This window comes from Molossus molossus, unplaced genomic scaffold (genome assembly GCF_014108415.1).
Source record: "Molossus molossus isolate mMolMol1 unplaced genomic scaffold, mMolMol1.p scaffold_m16_p_22, whole genome shotgun sequence".
Taxonomy (NCBI): Eukaryota; Metazoa; Chordata; class Mammalia; order Chiroptera; family Molossidae; genus Molossus; species Molossus molossus.
Genome location: NW_023425358.1, coordinates 32,017,038 through 32,040,746, shown reverse-complemented (window position 1 = coordinate 32,040,746; position 23,709 = coordinate 32,017,038). Strand labels below are relative to the sequence as shown.

Here is a 23,709-nt window from a genome sequence, read left to right as displayed (position 1 = left end):
CCAGGTGCCATTCTGTGGTCTGCTATCGTGGGGGATACCCCATCCATGGCCCCTCCTGACCCCACTCAGCCCCACCCCACATGTGCCTGGAAGTCGGTATGTCAGGCCCAGCGCCTTCAGCCCTGCAGCCAGCCCCTCAGCCGGCCCGGGGAAGGGAGACCTGGGCAGTGGAATGACGTTCTTTTCTGTGTGCCTGAACTAGTTAGCAACGGCACGTCCTTCAGTGGTCTGTTGAGGGCACTGACGGCAGAAGGTGCTGGGGCGGGGACTCCTTGTCCTGAGAGGTGGCACTGGAATCCCAGCCCGGGCCCCGAGGAAGGCGCAGGGCAGAGTCCCTCGTCTGCGGCGGCCGAGGGGGTGGTTCCGGAGGCCAGGGCGGCTGCCGGGAAGGGCGCCTGCGCCACAGCCGACCGCTGGGATTTCCTGGGAATGCCACCTGCTTCTTTCCGCTTTATTAACGCGACCAGAACATTCAGAATTAGGTATGGCTCCCACTCCAGCCCACGGTGGCCGGAGGCCCATCGCACCCAGGCGCTGTGTCCACGGGGGCCCCGCTGTCCTGACCCCCTGCACCTGGGTTCGGCAGCATTTCGGCCGAGAAGAGGCAGGAAGGCGGCAGGCGACACCTATGCTAGGAGCCCGGGTCTCTGTAGTTGCTCCAGCCCTGAGCACTTTGAAAGTCCTCCAACACCAGCCTGGAAGGCACCCAGTCACCCCCTCACCCTGATCTTCGAGAGGCTCTGGAGGTCATGCAAGCAAGTCTTCTGTCTGGAACTGTCCACCCGGTGAAGCCCAGTCTCCAAAGCCTCAGAAGGGAGGCTTAACATTTCTCCCTGCACACGGCAGCCCCTGGGGATCGTTAGCAAGGGGCGCCCACGGAGCCCACACCTCGTTCCCCGCCACGCATGCCGCGCCGGCTCCACGGAAGGCGCCTCTGTCTTCCCTCATCCATCTTCCAGCTCACTGCCTGCAGTGGCACCTCCCGACCACCAGGTGGACCCGGACACAGTTCCCCTCACACACTTTTCAAGTGAATCACCCCAAATTCCGTGAGCAGGGCCACCACGAGGAAGCTCACGTAGAAGAGGAGCAGGCAGACGCCGTAGACCTTGTTCAGCTGGAAAGACTGCAGTGGGACCGAGACCAGGGAGCAGACGAGGCTGAGGCCCAGGGCGCCGGCCAGGACCCACACCAACAGTCCATCTGGCTCCAGCTGGGGAGGGGCAAGGAGAGAGGCTCGGTCACTGTCTCTTCCTTCTAGACTTAGCATCTATCCAACACTCAGCCTTCCATCCATCCTCCCAACCCCCTGAGGGGAGCCTCACCCCAGTCCACAGATGCGGAAACTGGTGAACGAGTGAGTGACAGAGCCCCAGCAAAGCCCCAGCTCTTACCAATACCGTCCTGCCTCCCTGCACCGTGTACATACGTACATGCACACAGGTGTGGGTACGCACACAGGTGTGGGTACGCACACAGAGAGGGCTTTACACCAAATCAGAGAACGGGGCTCATACAATCAGCAGATAAGAGCAACCTGTATTTTGCACCCAACAGTGCTCCAAGGACATCCTTCCGATGACCTTCCAGGATGCCTGATGTCTTAGCAGCAGCAGTCTCTACGCTCCACACAGAGGTGCTGGAATGCTGAACGCACACGCACGCACACACGCACACGCACACTCTCCTGTCAGGGGGCCTTACCCTAAGGCCCCATTATCTGGAACAGCCTGAGAATCCTAATGAAAGGAACCCTTAAACCCATGAAGAATATAAACAAAATGTGCAGAGGGTAAGTAGCTATTTGCTTCTGGGCGCGGTCGCCAGGAAAGGCTGGCCCCCCTGCCAGCTAATGACAAGTCAGCCACCAGAGCCTATTCAAGACCTAGAGGCTCAGAGAGAGCTGGGGTGCTCTCATCAATACACCATCTCAACCTCGGGACATTTTAGGGCTTTCATGTGCTGAGCCCTAAACTGTCCCCTAGGCCACACCCCTCTTTGTCTTAATCGTTCCTTTGGTCTCTGAAGCTCCTTCCCTTCCCAGTAGAGATGCGGGGATCAGGGGTACAAACGTGCTGCCTTGCGGGGTGCTTTCTTTAGAAAATCCGGACTACCTGACCCTGTGAGGCCCACCTGAATCGGGTGCATTTCCATTACCTGCCTGGCCTGGGACATACCTGAATTTCCCACCTAGAACACTGCCACTCAAATGCCCTACCTTCATCAGTCTCCGGGAGCTTACTTAAAAATGCAAAGTTCCAGCCACCACCACCCCCCCCCGCCCCCGGAATGCCTGGGGCAGGAGGTCTCTTGAGCCCCAAGGCAATTCTCAGATATTTTTGAATGAGAACCTCTGCGATGTGTTTCAGAACCTTCTCCAGATCTGCTGGGCTCCCCATTCCAGGGCTGTCTCCAGCAGGTGGCACCTTCATCCTGTCCTCCTGGTACACCCTGTGTGTGCGTGTTGGCCCTTTCCTCATGCGTGCTTGCCGGGGGGGAGAGGGGGTCATCAACCCATTTCACAGGTCAGGACACTGAGGCTCAGAGCTATCCTAACTCATTCAAGGTCACATAGCAAGAGACTTAACTGATGGGACTGAGACCCGAATCCAAGGAGTTCTGGGCCCTTCCCTCAAAGCTGTGAATTTGGAAGAAATACATTTTTCCAACCCTACATGCAAGACATATTAAAGATATTCTACAAATCAGACTCGTCACAAATCTAGACAAGTCCTTTCCAGGAAGTGTCAAGTGCTCAGGTATGAAGGCCTCCCATCCAGAGGACCGAGGGACCAGGAGAGAGCAGGGTCAGGAGGTCCCTTGCAGAAGCATCTGGCCACTCACCGTCACCTCCGTGTGGCCCCTGGAGATCTGGAGCAGGCAGCCCAGGCCCACTCCCACCAGGACATCTGCAGCCTGGCTCAGGAAATGTGCTGGATCCACTGCCCCAAACCCTGACCATCCAGCCCACTGTCTTTCCCTATGACCTGTTCCCACCCCAGCCCCCAAACCCTACCTGAGAGCCCTCAGCCAGTTTTAGCACCTCTAAGAAGGCGAGTGTCCAGTGGCGTTTGCGCCCAATCTGCAAGGACCGAACGAGGTGACAGAAATGTCCGGTGCCTGGCAAGCACTCAGTAGACAGAGAAACTGAGGCCAGGGGGCTGCTGGTGGAGCTCGGGCCAAGGCCACCTCTAGGGGTTATTTAGGGGACACTGCTCCAGGCAGGGCACCCTCCTGCCCACCCCAACCTGAGAGGTCAGGAGCAGGTCTCCATGGGAACCAAAGGGCCACCGGGAGTTACAGATGGCAGGTGCGCCCCCCCAGTCCCCGTCAGTTCTGACTGGTGTCAGCGGCCTTTCGCTGTGGAGCTTGGGGAGAGCTGCCCTTCAGTGCTTCCAAATAATATCACAACCAACACTGTCTGCCTCCTGTTGAATACGTGCCGTGTGCTGGGCACGCTCCTGGGTGCCTGACTTCATCATCAGCCTTCACCGCAACCTGCCTTCCATTTGGAGAGATGGCTAAGATGCGCGCCAAGCCCCGGGTGCACAGGGGGGCTCCTGGCGGCGCTGGAACTGACGTTCTTTGCCACAGCTCCCCGCTGCCTAACCCTGTCTGCAGGCCAACGTGTCCTTTGCTCACTTTTTACATAAAGTTTTATTGGAACAGAGGCACACCGATTTGTTTACGTGTTGCCTGTGGCTGTTTTCACACTTCAGCGGCCAGCGGCAGAGATGAGCAGTTGCGAGAGACATCGGATGGCCCACCAAGACTAAAATATTTCATTTCTGGCCCTTTAAGAGAAAGTTTGCGGACTCCTGGCATCTATAGACCATGATCTATAAGCAAGAGGGAGAGAGTGTTCCCCAGGGCTCACAGCTCAGCGTGGGGGCATCTGCTAATAACACCAACCCCAACAGCAGTACCTGCCCGCCACTCCGCTCACCAGGTGCCAAGCATTTCTGTCGCCTCATTCAGTCCTCACAACCACCCTTCCGAGGTCCCTCCTCTCAATAATCCCATTTTACAGACAAGGAAGCGGAGGCTCCAGCAGCCTCGTCCCCTGCCCCAGGCGTTACAGTGCGAGCCGATTCGAGGGTGGCACGGAGCACACCCCTGGCTCTCAGAGCCCTTTGCCACCAAGCTGACCCTCGGGCAGCCCCGTGAAGGATACTGAAAATGATGCCACCGAAACAGGCCGAGAACGCCATCCGGGGGTAGCCCTGGCGGGCCAGCGTGAAATCGGAGAAGGCATCTGCGTGGAAACAGAGACGTCCTTGAGAGGCTGCTCCCGACCCTCCTCGGTCATTCCCTCCGCCCTTCTCACCCACAGCCGTTCGGTCAACAAACGGGCAAACGCCCCCGGCCCTGGCACCCGCTGGCCGGCTGCTTTGAGAGGCCGCAGTGCTCCATGAGACAAGCCCTCCTTAATTCCTTTACCCCTCTTGCTCAGCAGAAGCAACCGCAGCTGTGACGTGCCACCACCAGTATTTCACCAAGTCCCGTCTGCTAGCACGTATGGTCTCCGTGCAAATCAGGGAAAGGCGAGTGAAAGGAGAGCTAGGTTTTGCCCCCTCGCCCCAGGCCTCCTCTGGGTGCTCTCAGGCCGTGAACAGCCTGGACAGCCGACAGGGCAGCTGCACCTCGAGGATTACGCATGTGTGTGTGAATGACTAGACGTCACACAGCCGTGTACACATTCAGCATGGCTGGCTGTGATGGGCTCCATGTCCTGCCTGGACCCGGGGAGCCACGAGAGTCCACGCGTCAGAGGGGGGCAGCAGCTGGGCTTCCAGACTCTCCTGGCTCAGGGGCAGTCCCAGTGCCCAGTGACGGTCACTCCACAAGGTCAGCGGGCACTAAGCACATGCTGAGGGAAGTGCCCTGGAGGTCCCTGCCCACATACAATTCTGGCTGGAGGAGCAAAGCGCAGGGATGTGGCTGGGCTCCTCCCAGCACGCCACCCGGCCCTGGGTCACCTCCGATGCTGTTCCCCCAGGCCAGCAGTGTGAGTCCCAGGACGGTGTTGCTCAGCCGGAAGACCACGCCCAGGGACCGCAAGACGTTGACCACCTCAGTGGCGGCTGCGTTGATCCACAGAGCGCTGGTCAGGAACCCTAGGAAGGCAAAGATCTGGGGAGGGGACAGCGTGCACATGGGACCAAAGCCGGCCCCCAACAGGGACACAGCCTCAGTTCCTCATCTGTAAAACGGCGCGATAACAGTACCTACCTCTTGAGGTTGTCATGAGCATAAAATGAGGTAATAGATGCAATGAAATTAGAGCCGAGCACATAGTAAGTGCTCAATAAAAATATTAGCTCACTATTACTGTTTTGTGAGGAAGAGGTTCACACAGCTTTCGTCACATTTCCGGTCTGTGGACCAAAGGCCACCGACCACCACAAAAAGAAGCTCCCTGTTCGCAGTCACCCCCAACCTTCACCCCAGCCCCTTCACTCTCCTTCCTGTCTCGATGGATTACACATGGCGTGTCGATGGCCTCACTGATTTACACGGTGTGTGGTCCCTCGTGACCACGTGTCCACTTAGCACGATGCTTTAGAGGCACACCCCTGTCAGGGCACTAGCAAGAGACACCGGTGGAAACCATTTCTCTGAATGATCAATTGGCTGGAAATTCGAGCCCCTTTGGGTTGGTTCTTCCTTTCAGACTTTCTAAAAATAACCATTTTTCATCAATAAAAAATTAAAATGAAAATATAAGTTTTTGAAGAAAAGGTCTCTGGACAAACGGCCTAAAATTCCTTTGAGTGCTGCCCGGTGAACAGAACGGAAAAAGGCCCCCCCAAAGAAACAATCCCATCACTGCCGTGAGTGGTTAGGACCCAGGAGCACCTGGCTGCTCTAGCGGAAGAGAGTGAGGAAGGTCTTCAGAAGGTCAGCACACCATTCCCACTTCACCCAGCAGTTCCGCTCCTAAAAATACCCTCAAGAGAAATGAAAGCCTATGTCCACACAAAAATTCTTACACGGATGTTCATGGCAGCACTATTCATAATATCCCCACGTAGAAACAACCCAAATGTCCATCCAGATGAATGGATACACAAAATGTGCTCTAGCCATATAATGGAATATTACTCAGCCATGAAAAAGAACTGTTTATTGCCTGGCTGTTGTGGCTCAGTGGACTGAGCGTCATCCCACGGACTGAGAGTTCCTCCTTTGATTCCTGGTCAGGGCACATGCCTGGGTTGTGGGCTTTATCCCCAGTAGGGGGTGTGCAGGAGGCAGCTGATTGATGTTTCTCTCTCCCTCTAAAAAAAATCAATAAAAACATTAAAAAAAAAGGGGGTCTTTAGTTTGTTATTAAAAAACAACTATTTACTAATACATGCTACAATGTGGACACACTTTAAAAACATTTTGCTAATAAGTGAAAGAAGCCAGCCACAAAAGACCACATCGTGTGGGATTTTATATAAAATGCTCAGAACAGGCACATCTGTAGAGACGGAGAGCAGACTGGCAGTGGCCAGGGGATGGAGGAAGAGGGTGATGGGCATGACTGCTGGGTATGGGTTTTCTTTAGGGGCCGATGGAAACGCTCTCCAGTGGACGGTGGTGATGACTGTGCAACTCCACGAACTTACAGCGACCCCTGAACAACACGGATTTGAACTATGCGGGCCCACTTCTAAGTTCAAGGGCCAACTGTACTAAAAACCACTGAACTGTACATTTCAAATGGGTGAATTTTATGGGATGGGAATTACATCTCAATACAATGAAGCTATGACCAAAAAAGAAAGAAAGAAAGAAAGAAAAATGAAAGAGGACCTTGAACAGGCACAATGGCCCTCACAAGTGGTTTCAAAGACCTGTCACCGCAGAAGGTGATAACTGGCCCGACGACCCCAGAGGCACAGCCAGCACGGCTGCCTGGAGGACCTCCGTGTCCCTTCTCCCAGCTTGGAGACCCCGGGATTCTTACCCAGTGAAGTCTGGGGGGCTCGCTGTTGGATGTGGCAAAAAAGGTCACTGCTGCCAAGGCCGTGCCCGCGATCACCACTATGCCCCAGACAGGAAAGAGGCCGCCTATCTCGTAGACGCCGTCTGCAGAGGGATGAGAGAGGGAGCTGGTACTCCCCACAGCTTCGAACTTGGCACTGCCTCCTGGAGGCCTCCCCAGAGTGATGGAGGAGGTTGGGGGTTAGACCCATGAGTAAAACCCACTTACACCCAATTGTTGGGATGTAAGACAGATACCTCCTATGTGCCCAGCCCTGTCCTAGGCACTCCAGGGGGACAGAGAAATTAAAGACACAGCTCCTGCCCTCAAGCTAGTCACATTGGAAATAAAAGACAGAGGTGAAGCCCGGCAGGTGTGGCTCAGTGGTTGAGCGTTGACCCAGGCACCAAGAGATTCCCGGTCGACTCCCAGTCAGGGCACATGCCCATGTCGGGGGCCCAATCCCCAGTGGGGGGCTTGCAGGAGGAGGCCAATCGATGTTCTTGTTCATCGATGTTTCTCTCTCTCTCCCTCTCTCTCTCAAATCAATAAAAGGGAAAAAAAAGACAGACGTGAAAAACAGACCGTGTCGAGCCTCCTGCTGTGGAGGTGGCGTGGGGATGACAAAGAGCACTCACCGTGTCACCCTCCCCCACCCCGCGGCACATCTCATTAACTGACCAAAATGCTTCCCAGCAGCGCCCCCTGGCGGCATCACCAGTGGGTGGCGGCGCTGCACGAGCTGCACCCTACAGCCTCAGCCCCCTGATTCTGGAGCCCAGCACCTCTCTTGAGAAGCCCACTCGCACACCAGGCCATTATAAAGTCATGGAGGTCTGGAGGCCGCCTGCGGAAACACTCAAGGCACGAGCAAGTATTAAGGGCCTGCTGTCCGTCCAGATTCTGATGCTGGCCTTGGGCCCCGGTGTGGCTGAGAAGTCAGGAATATGGGCTGGCCTGGGGGAGGGGACACTCACAGGCCCCCGACTGCAGGGTCAGGACCAAGACCAGCGGACTGATCACCAGGTGCAGGCAGTTGAGGGGCCGTTTCCAGTTCCTGTCTTCCCTGTCCGGGTCCACGAGGGGGACGGTGAGGAGCAGCAGGACCTCCACGGGCAGCTGTCAGGTTTGAGAAGGTGGGAAGGCGTCACCAGGCGGGCCTGGGTCTGGCGGGCTGCACCCAGAGCTGTTTCTGGAGAGCGCGGCCATGTGCCTGTATCAGGCCCCGACGGCTGCTCGATCCCTGGCACACAGATGCCCTCGGACCACACAGACCTGCCCCTCTGGCTCTGGAGGATGGAATTCTAAACTCAAGGTGTTGGCAGGAGACTCTCCCTGTCCTTTCCAGCTCCGGGGGCTGCGTGCGTTCCTTTAGCCCGTGTCACTCTGAGCTGTGCTTCTGGGGTCCCATCTCCCGAGTCTGACCCTCTGCCTCCCTCTTTTCCTATGAAGCCCCTTGTGGTGACATGGGGTCCATCCAGACAGTGCGGACTAATCTTCCTACCTCAAGGTCCCTCCTCACACCTGCCACATGAGGTACCGTCCACAGGTCCTGGGGATCGGGACGGGGACTGCTCAGGGGGCATGACTCAGCCCACCCCAGCACCTCATCCACTGTTCCCGACAACCCCGTGTGTAGGAACTACCGTTTTCCTGCCTTCCAGATGAAGACGGAGGCTCAGAGAGGTTGAGGAACCTCTCCAGAGCCCCACACAAAGCCAGCTGGGACAGAGCCAGCTCTGACAGGCTGCACACCTTGTGTTTACAGCCAATAACAAAATTCGTAACAGCACTTATGGAGTGTTTGCTATGCGCTAGGCACCCTTCTCGGCTCTCCACGCGTATTAGTTTATTAAATTGGTTTTTTTGTGTGTTTGGTTTTTTTTGTCCGGTGAGGACATTTTTGCCTTTATCTTCAGACAGAGCAGGAGAGAGAGGAGGGAGAAAGAGAGAGAGAGAAACATTGATGTGAGAGAGACACACCGACTGGTTGCCACCCACACGACCCCAACTGGGACTGGGGACAAACTGCAACCAAGGTACATGCCCTTAGCGGGAACCGAACCTGGGTCTCTCTGGTCCACGGGCCGACGCTCTAACTGCTGAGCCAAACCAGCCAGGGCGGTTTACTACATTGTTACAGCCACTGTGGTAGGCTGGATACCGTTTCCATTCTTCAGTCCCTTCCCTAATGGAATGAAGCACCCACACACTCCGCCAAGGGACGAGGCTGTTGCAGAGTGTACTGCCCTGTCGCCTTGTCATTGAACTTGGCCATGTCACTTGCTGTGACCAAAGGGCTGTTGGTGAATGTGACGTGAAATGTGTGTAAAATGTGCTTGTGAGCTTTGTCTCGGGCTTTCCGCCAAGAAAACAGCACGGTCCCAAGTACCCACTGGCCCCAGAAGGAGACATAGGGCAGACCTGACCACTGACCACGGCCTGAGCAGAGACCTCAGAGGACCCAGAATATTGTCATCATAAGTCCATGAGATTCCGGGGTCATTTGTTATGCAGCTTTGTTGCAGCAATAACTGACTGATACAGCCACGGCAGGAGAAATGCACAATCATTGTCCCCACTCTATAGTGGAGGAAAGCGAGGCCCCGAGGGGTGAAGTGACTTGCCCAAGGTCATGATGCAGCCAGAGCCACAGTGGGGTGCAAGTAGAGTCCATTATTTGCCCCCTGGGACCGAGGAAGCCTAAAATGGACCCACGATGGAGAGTTCCAGTCCCTTCAGGAGGAGGGAAGGGCTGAGGTGTGCCCACTGGCTTTGGTCTGGGGCTGGCAGGCAGTGTAGCTGTGCCCTCATGTGCTCCAGCCTGGGTAGCCCTGCTCACATCCAGACCTCGGGGTCATTCAGCCCAGGGAAGCGGCAGGTGGTTAGAAAAACTCTAGTTTGTTCTCACTGGAACTCACCTTGACCTGATCCCCAACCCCACCCAGTCCGGAGGAGCCCCCTCCTCCTCTCTCCCTGTCCCTGGGCAGATGCTCTCCTTCCGTGGGGGGCAGAGCCCAGGTCAGGCCATCAGCCAAGCTCACTGACTCAGTTTCCCCAGCAAGTCCCAGCTTATCTCGTTCCAAGAGGGTCTCAGCAGACCTCCCTCCCCCTTGCTGAGTTTGAGGAGGTTGAGTGGCCACCGCGGTCATGAAGCCAGGAGCCCGGTTCCAGGGTTCTCCCTCCTACCTTGAGCACCTTGAGGACTCTCCAGTATACAGGCTTGTTCTTCCACTTCCTGCAGTCCAGGGGGTTGAGGGCCTGGACCAGGATCTGAGCCGTGGTCGCCTGGTAGAACAACAGCGGCTGGTACTCTTCCCCTGGGTGTGCAAGGCAGGAGGGCAGGTGACCGGGCTGGGTCAGCCTCCAGGAGAGCCTCTCCCCTCCCCCACGTCCTCCCAACCCTTGGAAGGAGGGAAAACCCAGTGTCTGGCAGGGGGCAGGGTGAACCTGGCCCACAGCTCAGCCGAGGCCCAATGAGAGGTTTTCAGCTCTATTCCTGGGGCCTAGAACCTCTCCACCCCCAACCCAGGCCTGGTACCCCCAGCCCAGCTGGGCACAGGGCCCTGGACTCACGGTAGTCATAGCTGGTGGTAGTGGAAGATACCCGATCCTCCTCCTCGGAATCCGAGAGCATCTCTGCCGGGGAGAGGGGCGTGTTGCAGGAGCCAGCCGGGGAGCCCAGACCCTCCCCACCCCCATTCCCAAGCAGGGCCCCTCTGGGCAGCGTGCAGGGTGCAAGGGGCTGGTCGTCTGTATTTTGGATTTCTCAGCCATCACCATGCACGTTCAGGAATTCTCACAGAGTGAAAAGGTCTAACTCACGAAGCACGTTCGCATGCAGTGATGTAGCTAGTGGACTGGGACAAAGCAAGTGCGGGCGAGGCGTCACCAGCACGCGCAGAAGCACAGAGCTGGGGCTTCGGCAGCACGCGTGGAGGAAGCACCGAGCGGAGCTGGCGGTGGCAGTGAAGGGTGCAGAGGGCGACAGCCCCCCCGGGCTCCCTTGGGGGATCCATCCAGACCCCTAACCTGGAGTGGCTGGCGTCGAGTAGACCAGGGACCGCCTCCGCTGCCATCGGTAGATCCAGGTGCAGAGAACCACGGTGACCACGTAGAATGCGTACAAGCCTAGGTAACCTGCGGACGAGGGCACAGGCTGTCACAAGCGGCATCCTGGCTGCAGGCCCAGAGAGCAAGGGCTGCCCAGTCTACCGCCGGTGCCTGTTCGTGGTGGCTGCACATGTCCACCCAGCCCAGGGTCAGTGGTAAATGGACATCTCCTATCCCCTGCCTTCCTTGACTCATTGTCCCTTCCTGGCCACCTGGTACCCTCACAACCCAGCAATCAAGGGCATAATGCCTGGCACAGACAGTGGCCTCCAGAACCCCATTCAGGTGCTAAGCGTCCTGCTCTGCGCCCTGGGAGGCTGAGCCCTGCAGACGCATCTCTGAGCTCCGGCTGCACAGTGCCAGCCGTGGGAGGCCTAGCAGCAAGAAAGAAGGCGCAGGGGTCCTTCCCTGCTCCCTTCCTGCCGTGGGGCCCATGACCGGGCCTGGGACCCTCCACGACCGTGGCTCACGCTGGGTGGCACCAGCTCTGGGCTCCAGTCACCCCATTCCCTGCCCCTCCGGGTCAGTCACCCCATTCCCTGCCCCTCCGGGTCGTGGGTCCCTGGATGCCTGTGCATCTCGGAGCACTTGTTAGTTTCCTTAACTGTTCCTCCTCCATCCGTCACCTGAACCATCGGGGTGCAATGTGTGAGCTGCTGGCACCCTGTGGGCCACGGTTCGCATCCTCACTCCCCGGCTCGTTAACTTTAGACATTGTGAACGTTCTGGACATTGCCCGGGCTCTGCCCTACCCCGTGGTTACCCAGACCTGTGTCCCCTCTTTGACTCGAGCTGGCTTGAGGAGGGTTTCCGCCACTTGGAACCCAAGGAGTCCTGTCCCCCTGTGCCTCCCACCCATGCGCTCTGGGATGACCCCGCCCGGGCCCTGTGGCTGCTCACCCAGGGCCCATGCCAGCGTGACCCTGCCACGGTAGAGTGCGGTGAAGGTCAGGAACACGGCCACCATGTAGAATATGATGTCTCTGAGGAAGGGCCTGGAGGCTGTCGCGAAGGGGCGCAGGATGGCAATGCCGCCCGCCACCACGGTGGTCACCAGCACGCCCGCACCTGGAGGAGACACCGAGCTCAGCCCGCCCTGGGCCGCCGCCTCCTGCCCCGCCGCCCGCAGCCAGGACCACTCCTACCGAACAGTGCCCCGAAGGCCAGGCCAGCTGTGTGTGGGTCCGAGAAGGCCACCAGGGCGCTGAAGATATCGGGCGCCCCGTTCCCAAACGCCAGGAAGGTGACACCATGGGGGAGCGTGTCAAGGGGGTCAATGCGGAGGCCCAGCCTGCCCAGGCCTCTCCCGGGCCATGCGCTGCCACCCCGTGTCCCCGCCGCTCCCGCCCTCCCGCCTGGGGGTAGGATCCAGGCAAAAGGATACTGCCACATTGTGGGAGAGCTTGAGTGTGGTGGAGATAGCCGACAAGTTCGGGCAGAAACTACGGAGAACGAGCCAACAGTGAGGACGCCACAGTGAGGGACCCCTGCTCCCACCCTTCCCCCGAACCTGGGGATGCCCAAATGTCAACCTCTCAAGACTCCATCTGCCCATCTATAAGCTGGTCGCGAGCCCAAGGCCAAACTCACAACTTCTCTGCAGTGACTCCCAGAATCAGAAACAGGTAAAGCAGCCAGAAAGCCTGGGCGGAGCCGGAGAGGGAAGGGGGCGTCAGTCCAGATCAGTCCAGATCCGGCCACCGGCCCCGCCCACCAGCTCCCCAAGGCAGGGCCTCACATAGAGGGTGACAGCCAGAGGGAGGAGCCTGGGGGGGAAGTGGCAGAAGATGCCTTCCAGGTAGTCCAGGTAGCCCCCCTCGCTGCGGCAGTCGGGGTTGGTCCGGATGAAGTCACAGCGGTCAGAGGCGTTCAGGCCACACACATCACGACACTGCAGGGACAAAAGGAAGGGGGGACCTCAGGGGTTGACACCCCAAGAGTGACTAGACCAGGCCCATCTAAACAGCTGAAGATAACCTCCTCCAACCTGGCCTCTAGGCCTCCCAGGTCCTCCACGTACCAACCATACATACCCTTTAATTTTTAAAAAATAAACTTGTGTTTGAAATTAACACACGTGATTCATGAACATGTTTGTCACAAAAAAACAAACACTATATAAAGATTTCTAAATTACCCCTTCTTATCCCTGCCCACCATAATCCCACCTCTTTTCAAAGGTCCTGCCATGATCAGTTTGAAGTGTACCCTTACAGACATTTCTCAGTTCGATGACATTTGTTTATAGATCCGATTTTACAGTTTGTTTTACAGGAACGGATCCGTCCTAGGCACCGTTTCTCTGGAGCACACCTGCGCCTCTCTCTACCCACTTCCTCCAGGTGTGTCCCCCCCCCCCCGCCCCCCGAGCTCCAAGGCCCTTCTTTTGCCTCTGTAGCTTGTCTACTGAGCCCATTTCTTCTACGGATCACTTCTACCTTTGTGACTTTCTAAATAAACTTCCTCTCATAGTTTGAGTCTTGGCTGTGAATTGTTTCTCAGCTAGAACTCAAGTTAAAAAAGAAAAAGAAAGGAAGAAAGACACAGACCCATGCGAAATGCCTTATTTCTGCAATGGGCTTTTAGCCCTTCACTTACATGCCATATATTGATACACAGTGACGAAGAGGGCAACAAAAGTCAAAACATTCTGAGTGCTTTCTAGATGCCGGGCACAATGCCAGGCACAATGCCGGGAGCGCAAATGTATCTCAGTTCATCTGCACAACAGCCTTGTGAGGAAGGTACTGTTATCATGCCCATTAGACAGATAAGATGAAGGCAGTGCCCTGGCTCCACTCCGTGATAGAGTCAGGCTTGGAACCCAGGCTATTTGAGACCCTAGAACCTCTATTCTTACTATCAGATACCCTTGCCTTGCATTACTGCGTCTTTTTTTTTTTTTTTCCATCCTCACCCGAGGGCATTTTTCCACTTTTGTTCAGATAGAGTGGGAGGGACAGAGAGGGGGAGAGAGAGAGAGAGAGAGAGAGAGAGAGAGAGAGAGAGAGGTAAACATGGATGTGAAAGGGAAACATCGAGTGGCTGCCTCCTGCACGACCCCAACCAGGGCCGGGGACGAATCACAACCGAGGTACGTGTCCTTGGCCGGAATTGAACCCGCGGTCCACAGGCTGACACTCTAACCGCTGACCCAATCTGGCCAGGGCACTGTGTCTTTTTAACAGAAGCATAGTATTTCAGACCATGAATGATACATAGTGGAGGTAACATTTCCCTACCAGTAGGCATTCTGGGTGTGTCTGATTTCCCAATAATAGCCACCATGAACTTCCATGCCCATGACTCTCCCAGCACAGAATTCTGGAAGTGAAAGTGCTGAGTCAGAGCAGACCCTAGACTGGGTTCCTCCAGCGGCAACCCAGAGACAAGAACGTAACCTCAGTACACGCGTGCATTACAAGTTAAGGTCTGTGGCAACCCTGCGTTAAGCAAGCCTATCGGCGCCGTTTTCCCAACAGCATTTACTCGCTTCGTGTCTCTGTGTCACGTGTCGGTAATTCTTGCGCTATTTCAAACTTGTTCATTAACATCATACAGTGCAGTACGAACTTAGCTTTTATATGCACTGAGAAGCCCAAAGATCCACGTGACTTGCTTTGTTGCAGAGAGGTAAGCATCTCAGACACTGAGGGATTTTACCAAAATGCCCTCCCCACAGCTGGGCTTACACCCTCTCCCACCAGCAATGGGAATTGGGCTCGTCCACAGCCGCACCTGCACTCTGTGGTAGAAACCTCCACGCTCAACCGCCAGCCCCCGAGGGCTTGTGAAATTAGGTGCTCTAGTCACTGGCATCCCTTCTTTGAACAAGTTTCTTCTGTTGGGGTGCTTGCTTTCTCTTAGTGACTCGGAGTAGCTCTCTCTCTAACGGCTATTAGCCCTTTATGCAGTCATGCCATACATGCTTAGGCAAACGCCCTCGGCCTTAAAGAGGGTCCTGGAGAGTAACCTCCCAGGGCGATCAGATCACAACTTCCTAACTGGGAAGGTCACCTGACTAGGTCCCAGACCTGTACAACTTCTTTTTAAAAATTTTTTTTTCTTCTTTATTGATATTTAGAGAGCGGAAAAGAGAGCTAGAAACATCGATGAGAGAGAACATCAACTGGCCGCCTCCTGCATGCCCCCCACTGGGGATTGGGCCCACAACCTGGGCATGTGCCCTGACCGGGAATCGGACCAGCTCTCTCTCGGTGCATGGGTCGATGCTCATCCACTGAGCCACACCTGCCTGGTCGGGCCGGTATAACTTCTTCAGTGAAAGGTTTTAAGCCAGCCCTGCCCATTTTTCTTGTGCATCTAGTTAACATACCTTTGAAATACCAGAAGTAATAACCTCTCGACGTGGGTATTGACTCTCAAAAGAGCACTGAATCTTGCTAATTATCCTATAATCCAACTCCCACCTTGCTTTCTCCAAACTTCTGGAGTTCTCTCCTGCATTTCAAATGCATAAAAGAAGCTGCAAAACTGTTATACCCCTCCAGCATGTGGCACAGTTCCTGACACACAGTAGGTGCTCAAGAAATATTTGTTGAGCCCTTAGCCCTTTATGGCTGGTTTGGCTCAGGGGTTAGAGAGTCAGCCTGCAGACCAAAGGGTCGAAGATCTGATTCCCAGTCAAGGGCAGGTACCTGGGTTTCATGTTTGATCCCGGCCCTGGCCAGGGTCGTGCAGGAAGCAACCAATCGATATTTCTCTCTCTCTTCCCCTCCCTTCTTCCCTTCCACTCTATCTAAAAATCAATGGAAAAAGATCCTTGAGTGAGGATTAACGATAAATAAATAAATATTTGTCGAATGACTGAATTTGACGCGAGGAGGCCACAGAGTTCAAACTCTAATTCTGTCCCTTCCCTCGTGGCCAGCTTCCCCTCCCTGCTCCTCAGTGTCCTCATCTACAGCACAGAGATAAGCATACCCGTTTCAGGGGGCTTGGGGAGAATTTGGTGAGCTCGGCAGAGCTCACCAACTCAGAGATAACCTAGCACAAAGTACAGTTAACGCCGGTTTTCCGGCCCGGCAACGAGCGCACCCCGAGAGGCAGCAGTTGGTTTATAACACAGTGACCACAAACCACTTTCTCATCTGTAAAATGGTGTAATTGCTGTTCAACTGCCTCTGGGGGTGGGCACGCAAGCACTCTGCTGCCCCACCAAGGTGGTGTGGGCACTAAACACTCTTAGGTACCAGTGGGGAAGAACTGTCCCAGGTCATCCTGAGCAGTCCCCTCCCTTCAATCACTCACTCCAGGACCACTGTGACCTCTCCTGCCCTCACAGACCTCAGAATGGAATGACGCATGTTCTCAATGGCCCACGTTCTCATTGGCCCACGCCCTCCCTGCCTGGGGAGGAAGCCTGTTCACCTCTCACCCAAGAGACCCCATTGTTTCTCACTCAGTACATCCAAGTCAGTGTCACCACCATCCCCCAGTGGCCTAGGCCAAGAATCTGAAGTCATCCTTGACTCCTCTCTTTCTCCCACCACCATGCCCCTCCGCCTAATCCATCAGTACATCCCACCCATTGTGCCTCCAGCATTTATCCCAAATCTCACTTCTTTCCTATCTCTCAGACCCATCATGGTTCATCTAGATAGCTGCAGGAGCCTCCCCTTGGGTCCCATACTGCCACTCATCCTTCTCAATCCATTCTCCCCAGAGAAGCCAGAGAGATCCCTTGAAGAAATAAATCTGATTTTGACATCCCTCTGTTGAAAATCCTCCATTGGCTCCCCACTATCATAAAACAAATCTAACCTCCTAGTCTCAGAATGTAAGGCCTTTTATAATCTGGCCATCACTACTTCTCCATCCTTATCTGTTAACTCTCTTCCCCTCACTCACTCTGTTCCAGCCATTCCAGCCTCCTCACTGCTATAAGGGACACACTAAGCTTGTTCTTGTATCAGGGCCTTTGCACTTGCTATTGTGTCCTACCTGGAATGCTCTCCCCACAGATGGGCTTTTCTTCATCCAGAGCTTGGCTCAAAGATCACTTCCTCATAGAAGCCACCTGTGACCACCTAATCTGAAGCAATTATAAATACACTCTCCCCCTTATACCCCCACCTCCTCAATATCACTTGATCCTGTTATTCACAGCATCTCACCACCTGAACTTTACATGTTTACTTCCTTATCTGACCTCCCAGGAGACTGTTAGCTCCATGAGGGCAGGGATTTTTGTCTCTAGTGTTCCCTGGTATAGCCCAGGGATCAGCTTAGTGCCTAGAACATAGTAGATGCTCAATAAACATGTGTTGATTGGATGAATACACTCCCACTTAATGCCAGCTTCCCGCCCGGATACTCACATCTATCACAGGGGTCTGGTTCACACCTGAGGCTGGAAATGGAAGGCTGGTGTGGGCCCCTGCAGGTGGGCCATAGGCCCCGGACAGTGTCTCCACCATCAGCAGCACCCAGAACAAAGGCAGCACCCAGTGCAGATACAGTCGTCTGCTGGCCATCAGCCCACACAGGACCTGGCCTTCACCCTCTGCTTCCCCTTCTGCAGCGTTTCAGTTGCAAGTGGTTGGCAGCTCCAGCTGCCTGCAGGTTGGGGGTGAGAAGGAGGGACAGTGTCACTGAAGACCCAAACACCCAGCAGGAGGGGCCTGAAAACTCTTTCAACTGAGGAACCGCCCTTCCCCCGTGGAAACACACATTCGGGGTGGAGGTTACTGGGGAGACCCACACCACTCACCCCACGCTGCTCATTCAGCAAACAGATTGAGATGCCCTTCTTCCTGTGCCCCCAGTAATGTCTCCATGGAAACCTATGACCCTCCTCACCCGAAACCGGAATATGGAAGCTGGAAGGGACTATCTTGAGATTCAGAGTCCAGAGATTGCTGCCTCCAGGGGCCAGCTGAGTTAGATAAGTACAGGAAGTGGGCAGTGCTGAGGATTCTGCAAGTCCTCAGAACAAAGAAAACACACTTTGGGGAGTGGATTTAGCTTCTGGGCCACCAGTTTGAGACTACTAAGCAATACTGTTGTTCTATGTCTTATGCTGAGTCAAGCACTTGATACTGATGACTCATTTAATCCCCACAACTGGCCTGAAGGGGGCACTGCTCTTACTCCATTCTACAGATGAATAAACTGAGGCACAGAGCCAGGTCCTGGCCTCACTCAACCACAACACCTTGCCTCCCTCATTTGTTCTCAGAACAATTCTGGAGAGGTTATGGTCCCCACCACCCCTTTAGCGGAGGAGGACCCGGGCTCAGAGGAGTGGCATACTCAGCCTGAGGTCACACAGCAAGGAGGTGACAAAACCCAGAGGGAAACGAATTGCTCACAGAATGTTAGCAGGTCCCCTTTGGGCTCTGCCTCTTCCCTCAACACCAGGGCAAAAACGACTTCATTTTTCTTCCAAAGACATTAAACTGAAAAACAAAACAAAAAACAAAAAAGCTTTGGCATACTAATGTCCTTTCGGCTCTTCCATGTAGCATAGATGAACACGTTTTATTTTTGCCATCAAGAAAAAAGCCCAGAAAACAACGCTGATTTTTTTTTTTTTTTTTTGCAATCCTTTGCACAGGTTTTCTCAATGCCCAGGCCGGGGCAGAGGAGGCCGGAGGAGAAGGGGACAGACGGGCGGACGGGCCCGTCCCAGCTCTCCTTCCTCACTTGTTGACTCTAACCTCTTTCGTTGCTCAACTTCACTTGCCACCGACGTGGAAGCGCTGATCTGCAAGGCTCCAGCTTTCAGCACTGGGGAGATCACTTCACCCTTCCGAGCCTTTGCTTCTCCCAGAACATGGAGACCGACGCTGGCCCATCCGAGCAAGCAAGCGGGCTCCGTAAACGCTCGCGCCGTCGGTGCCCCCGACCTGAGGATCGGCAGGCGCCTCCTGTCTATCGATCGCGGGTTTCTTGTCCTCGCGCACGAGGGGGCGTGTGAGTGCCCCCCGGCGCCCACCCGGGGCCAAGAGCTCCGACGGTCGGGAAGTTCTGCAGAGTAATAGGAAGGTGCGGGGCAGAAAATGGGGACAGGGACCACCTTTGCGGCTGCACTTTCTAGATGCGCGATCCCGACAGCATCGAGGCGCTCAGTTTCCCCAGCCCGACGGAGGTGGGCAAGGTGGACTCGGAGCGCGGGGTCTTCCCGCGGCGCCCGAGCGGGCAGGCAGGCTCCCCTTACCTCGTGCCGGGCCTCGGACCCGTAACCTCCGATCCTCGACCTCGCCGGGCCTCGCGGCCTTCCCAGTCCCCGCCCGCTGGCCCAGCCTTCCGCCCCGGTACCGCCCGCCCAGGCGCCCCGCCCCCGGCAGTGTCTCGGGCGGGTCCCGGAGCTGGTCCCCGCCCGGCTCCGGCACTGCCCCTTACACCGCCCCTGCCCGAGGACACGCCCCCAGGGCTCGCCCCGCCCCTGCCCTTAAAGGCACAGGCTCCCAGGAAGGTCCCGAGGGTCTAACTCACTCGCCACCCTCCTCTGAGCCCTTTGCCCATTGGTTCTGCTTTCGCCCCTAAAGCAGAAGTGGAGCTGAAACCAGATAGGTAAAGACAGCTGGAGGCCGGAGGGGGAAGTTAAAGAGTGAAACTAAGGGGTTCTGTTCTATTCCCGAGGGACGGGTAGGCAAGAAGACTGCCAGAATGCTTCTGGTAATGGAGGGTGGTAAGGAGTGGGGGGCGGGGGGGAGGCTCACCCACAAGTATTCCAGCGGTGCCGCCTCAAATGCCTCTGTTGGAGAAAATCTCTAGTTGAGGGGAGCATTTCCTTCTAGGAGCATCGCTTTTAAGAGAAGAGTGAGGCAAATAGGTCAAGACGCGGGACTTAGTGATCTCCTGGCTGCTGGGAGTCCTCCTCCCCAGTTTCCCAGCCTCCGGGGAAGTTCTGGTCATCTCTGTTTTTCCTGCCGCTGGTGTGAGCACCGGGGCTGGAACAGGGGTGATGGGGCTGGGAGCCAGGTCTCCTCCCATGCCGCTCCTCCAGCCCACACCCACCTCCACAATTGCCACACATGACTTCTGTCTGCTTCCTCATCACCTGCAGGACTGAGGCCCTTCACCTGCCAGCCCTAGCGCCCTTTTCTGACTTCCTCTCTTTTTTTTTATCCTCATCCGGGGACACGTTTCCATTTTTTGTTCAGGTAGAGTGAAAGGGAGAGAGAGGACGAGAGAGTGAGAGAGAAACATCGACATGAAAGGGACACATCGAGTGGCTGCCACCCGCACGACCAACCAGGGCCAGGGACAAACTGCAACTGAGGTACGTGCCCTTAGTGGGAACCGAACCCGGATCTCTCTGGACCGCAGGCCGACGCTCTAACCACTGAGCAAAACCGGCCAGGGTGACTTCCTCTTTTATCCCCACCTCCATCCCCTCCTGCTCTAGCCCTGGAAATGCTCCCCATTCTCTGAACACCCTATTACTTACACATGGCCACACCTCTGCTCCTTCTGAGTCCTCTTCCCGGATGTCAGCCCTTCCCTTCTCCATGACAAACTCTTACTCATGTTGCCAGGCCCAGCTCAAAAGCCACTGCCTCCAGGTGGTCCTCCAGGTGGTCTCCACCCTCCTTCTGGCCCCTCTACCCCTAAGGTTTCTTTTTTTTAAAAAATTTTTTTGTTATCCTCACCCAAAGACTTTTTTTTTTTTTCATATATTTTCAGATAGAGTGGGAGGGAGGGAGAGAGGGGGAGAGAGAGAGAGAGAGAGAGAGAGAGAGAGAGAGAAACATCGATGTGAGAGAGATACATCAAGTGTTTGCTGCCCACATGACCCCAAGGGTCGGGGCCAAACTGCAACTGAGATATGTGCCCTTCGTGGAAACTGAACCCGAGCCTCTCTGGTCCACGGGCTGTCGCTCTAACCGCTGAGCCAAATCAGCCAGGGCGCCCTGAGTTTTCTTACCTGTAGAGAGAGCACACCTCTTGTTCCCTGCATGGTATGTTTGGAATCTCAGAGCATCGGGCTTCTGTGTGACCTTTGGTAAACATTCAGACTCTCTGGGACTCAGTTTCCTTCCCTGTCAAATGGGGATGACAGTAGTGTCTATCTCATGGGGTCCTTGCATGATGAAACAGCACTGGACAAAGCCCCAAGTCCCATGCCTGGGCTGAGTAAATACTCCAAATACAGTGTCGTTGCTATTATTCCATTAGTCCTACAATGTAGTGACTTACCTGCCTGTGTCCCCCCTCACAGCAAGGTGCAGGCCCAGCTCGTCCTGTGTCCCGGCAGCCAGCCCAGGGGCTGTCACAGCTAGTGTCCGTGTGTGGGAATAACAGCCTGCACCAGCGTCAGCGGCTCCCCGAGTCACCTGCTGCCTGCGGAAGTAGCTCCGGAACTGCCGAGTCTGGAGCCCGAGTCCTCTTTCCCCAAGGAGCCCTGACTCTGGCACTCAGGGGCCCAGCCAGGGTAGGGATCGATGTCGCCATCCTAGGTCAGCTGGGCAGGCAGAGACCATTACCTCCTGCCTCCCAGGGGCCAGGGAGGGGCTGGGGCGGGGGCGGAATGAGTGCCTGTGGGAGAAGTCTGGAAAGATCCAAGGAAAAGAATCGCTGGATGCACAGAGGGGGGAGAAGTGAGGTCTGGGACAAGCCCTGGTTTGCCTCTGCTTCGGTGGACAGTGATCAAGTCATCTCATCTGTTGGAGCCTCATCTGGAAAATGGGGCTAAAAACGGCACCTCTAGGGCACTCACAGGACTGTGGTCAGCATGCACTGAGATTATATATTTGAAACTCATAGCCCAGCCCTGGCCAATTTGGCTCAGCAGTTAGAGTGTCAGCCCGCGGACTGGAAAGTCCCAGGCTTGGTTCCCGACAAGGGCACGTACCTTGGTTGTAGTTTGTCCTCGGCCCTGGTTGGGGTCTTGTGGGTGGCAGCCACTCGATGTGTCTCTCTCATGTCAATGTTTCTCTCTCTCTTTCTCCCTCTCTCCCTCCCACTCTATAACAAGAAAAAAAGAAAAATAAAACCCATGAAAAAAAATTAATTAATAAATAAAACCCATAACCCATTGCTTGGTACTTGTTAAAGCTGAACAAATTGAAGCTGCTATTATTGTCATCATAATTATTACTGAGGGTCAAAGAACCTATGACAGTGTGGCCCTCAGTAGGTGAGATGTTAATTTCCTTTCCTCGAAGAGAAGGGTTTGTGCTTGTATCAGTTATCTATGGCTGGGTAACAAAGCATCCCAACCACACTGATACAGAAGCATTTTATTATCTGTGAGGGTTTCTGTGGGCCAGGAATTTGGGATGAGTTCAGCTTGGCAGTTCCGACACGGGTCTCTCGTGTGGGGACAGTCAAAGGGTGGCTCAGCTGGAGGGGCTGCCTGGCCATTTCTCCTTCTTCATGGGGTCTCAGGGTGTCTCCACGGGAACTCTCTCCCCAGAGCTGATCTCTGGGCTTTCTCAGAGTGTGGTGGCCTCGGGCAGCTGGGCTGTTCAAATGGCACAGTCAGAAGACGAGGCAGCTCAGGGACTCCTGGGAGGGTTCCAGGGAACAAGGCAGAAGCTGTCCTGCCTTTTATGACTTAGTTGTGGATGTGACGCTGCCACATAGCGATATGTGAGCTCTCGATGTGTCCGCTGCCACATAGCGATATGTGAGCTCTCGATGTGTCTGTGTTTGGGAAATGCAATCTGCCACCAGGCCTTTGTCCACAGAGGTGACTGAGGGTGGTTTTTAGGCAGCACAGTGAGCAGCAGAAGGGAGCTATATTTTGAAGGTAGGAGGAAAAAGGACCCTCAACTCCCCCAGGGCAGAAAGCTGCCTACAGCGTCATATGCGGGCTGGTCTCGTCCTCAGCCTTTTGTGAACAAACCCAAACCAATAAAAAGAAGTGATGACTTTAGTGAAGACTTACATTTCTAGTACGTGTCCCCATGCCTGTCTCATTTAACAGTCCTGTGGGGTGAGAGCTGCAGTGATCCCCACTTCCCAGAGGAGGAAAATTGAGGTTTAGGGAGATGAAGCAACGTGTCCCCAAGGCTCACTGGGAAGCGGGAGAGACGGAATTTGCACCCGGTTCAGGAGGCCCAGGGCGTGGGTGGCAGCTCCGGGAACAACACCAGGCCCTGGGGAAAGCATGAGCGGAAGTAGTAAGGAGTGAGGGGAACTTGGCAGAGGGAAGAGAGAATCAGAACTCTCAGTCTTAGCCCAAGAGGTTCAGGGACTTGGAAGTTTCCTTAAGATGCCCAAGTCTCACCTGCAAGTTCCCTCCTGACCCTAGCAGCCTTGAGAACATAGCTGCATGGCCCATAGTTAAACTCCCGCAGGGACAGGGTGCTCATTACCTCCCACGGTGGCCCAATTGCCAGGGGCCAGTTTGAATTGCGAGGATGTGTTTCTTTTCTTTTTTCTTTTCTTAAAATTTTATTTATTGATTTTAGAGAGAAACAGGAAGGGAGGGGGGAGAGAGAAAGAGAGAGAGAGAGAGAGAGAGAGAGAGAGAGAGAGAGAATCATTGATTTGTTATTCCACTTATTTATACATTTGTTGGTTTCTCCTTATCCCTGACCGGGGACAGAACCCAGAACCTTGGCATATCGGGGTGATGCTCTAACCAACTGAACTATCTGGTCAGAGTGTTAGGAATGTTTCCATTGGCATTGCCAGGAGGAGTC

General features: G+C 55.1%; 1 protein-coding gene across 1 annotated transcript; it reads right to left on the bottom strand.

Moving 5' to 3' along the window:
• Positions 1-466: 466 nt before the first annotated feature.
• Positions 467-19,365, bottom strand: SLC8B1 (solute carrier family 8 member B1). The gene is made up of 18 exons (XM_036277011.1): positions 19,272-19,365; positions 18,772-19,081; positions 18,424-18,510; positions 17,431-17,668; positions 12,828-12,980; positions 12,680-12,732; positions 12,475-12,531; positions 12,235-12,341; positions 11,990-12,157; positions 11,009-11,116; positions 10,553-10,615; positions 10,166-10,296; positions 7,954-8,095; positions 6,959-7,080; positions 4,980-5,133; positions 4,175-4,255; positions 2,845-2,909; positions 467-1,213 (listed from the first exon to the last, which is right to left on the bottom strand). The coding sequence occupies exons 4-18, from the start codon at positions 17,584-17,586 to the stop codon at positions 1,016-1,018; spliced, it is 1,758 nt and encodes a 585-aa protein (XP_036132904.1). The 5' UTR covers positions 17,587-17,668; positions 18,424-18,510; positions 18,772-19,081; positions 19,272-19,365; the 3' UTR covers positions 467-1,015.
• Positions 19,366-23,709: the final 4,344 nt, after the last annotated feature.

What these genes read in the sequence shown, in the direction of transcription:
- SLC8B1 (XM_036277011.1), bottom strand. Translation starts at nt 17,586, where the DNA reads ATGGCCAGCAGACGACTGTATCTGCACTGGGTGCTGCCTTTGTTCTGG. An exon ending in GGAGTCACTGCAGAGAAGTT is followed by an intron (nt 12,532 to 12,679) that starts GTGAGTTTGGCC and finishes CGTTCTCCGTAG; the next exon opens with TTTCTGCCCGAACTTGTCGG. An exon ending in CTGGGGGAACAGCATCGGAG is followed by an intron (nt 4,256 to 4,979) that starts GTGACCCAGGGC and finishes GTTTCCACGCAG; the next exon opens with ATGCCTTCTCCGATTTCACG.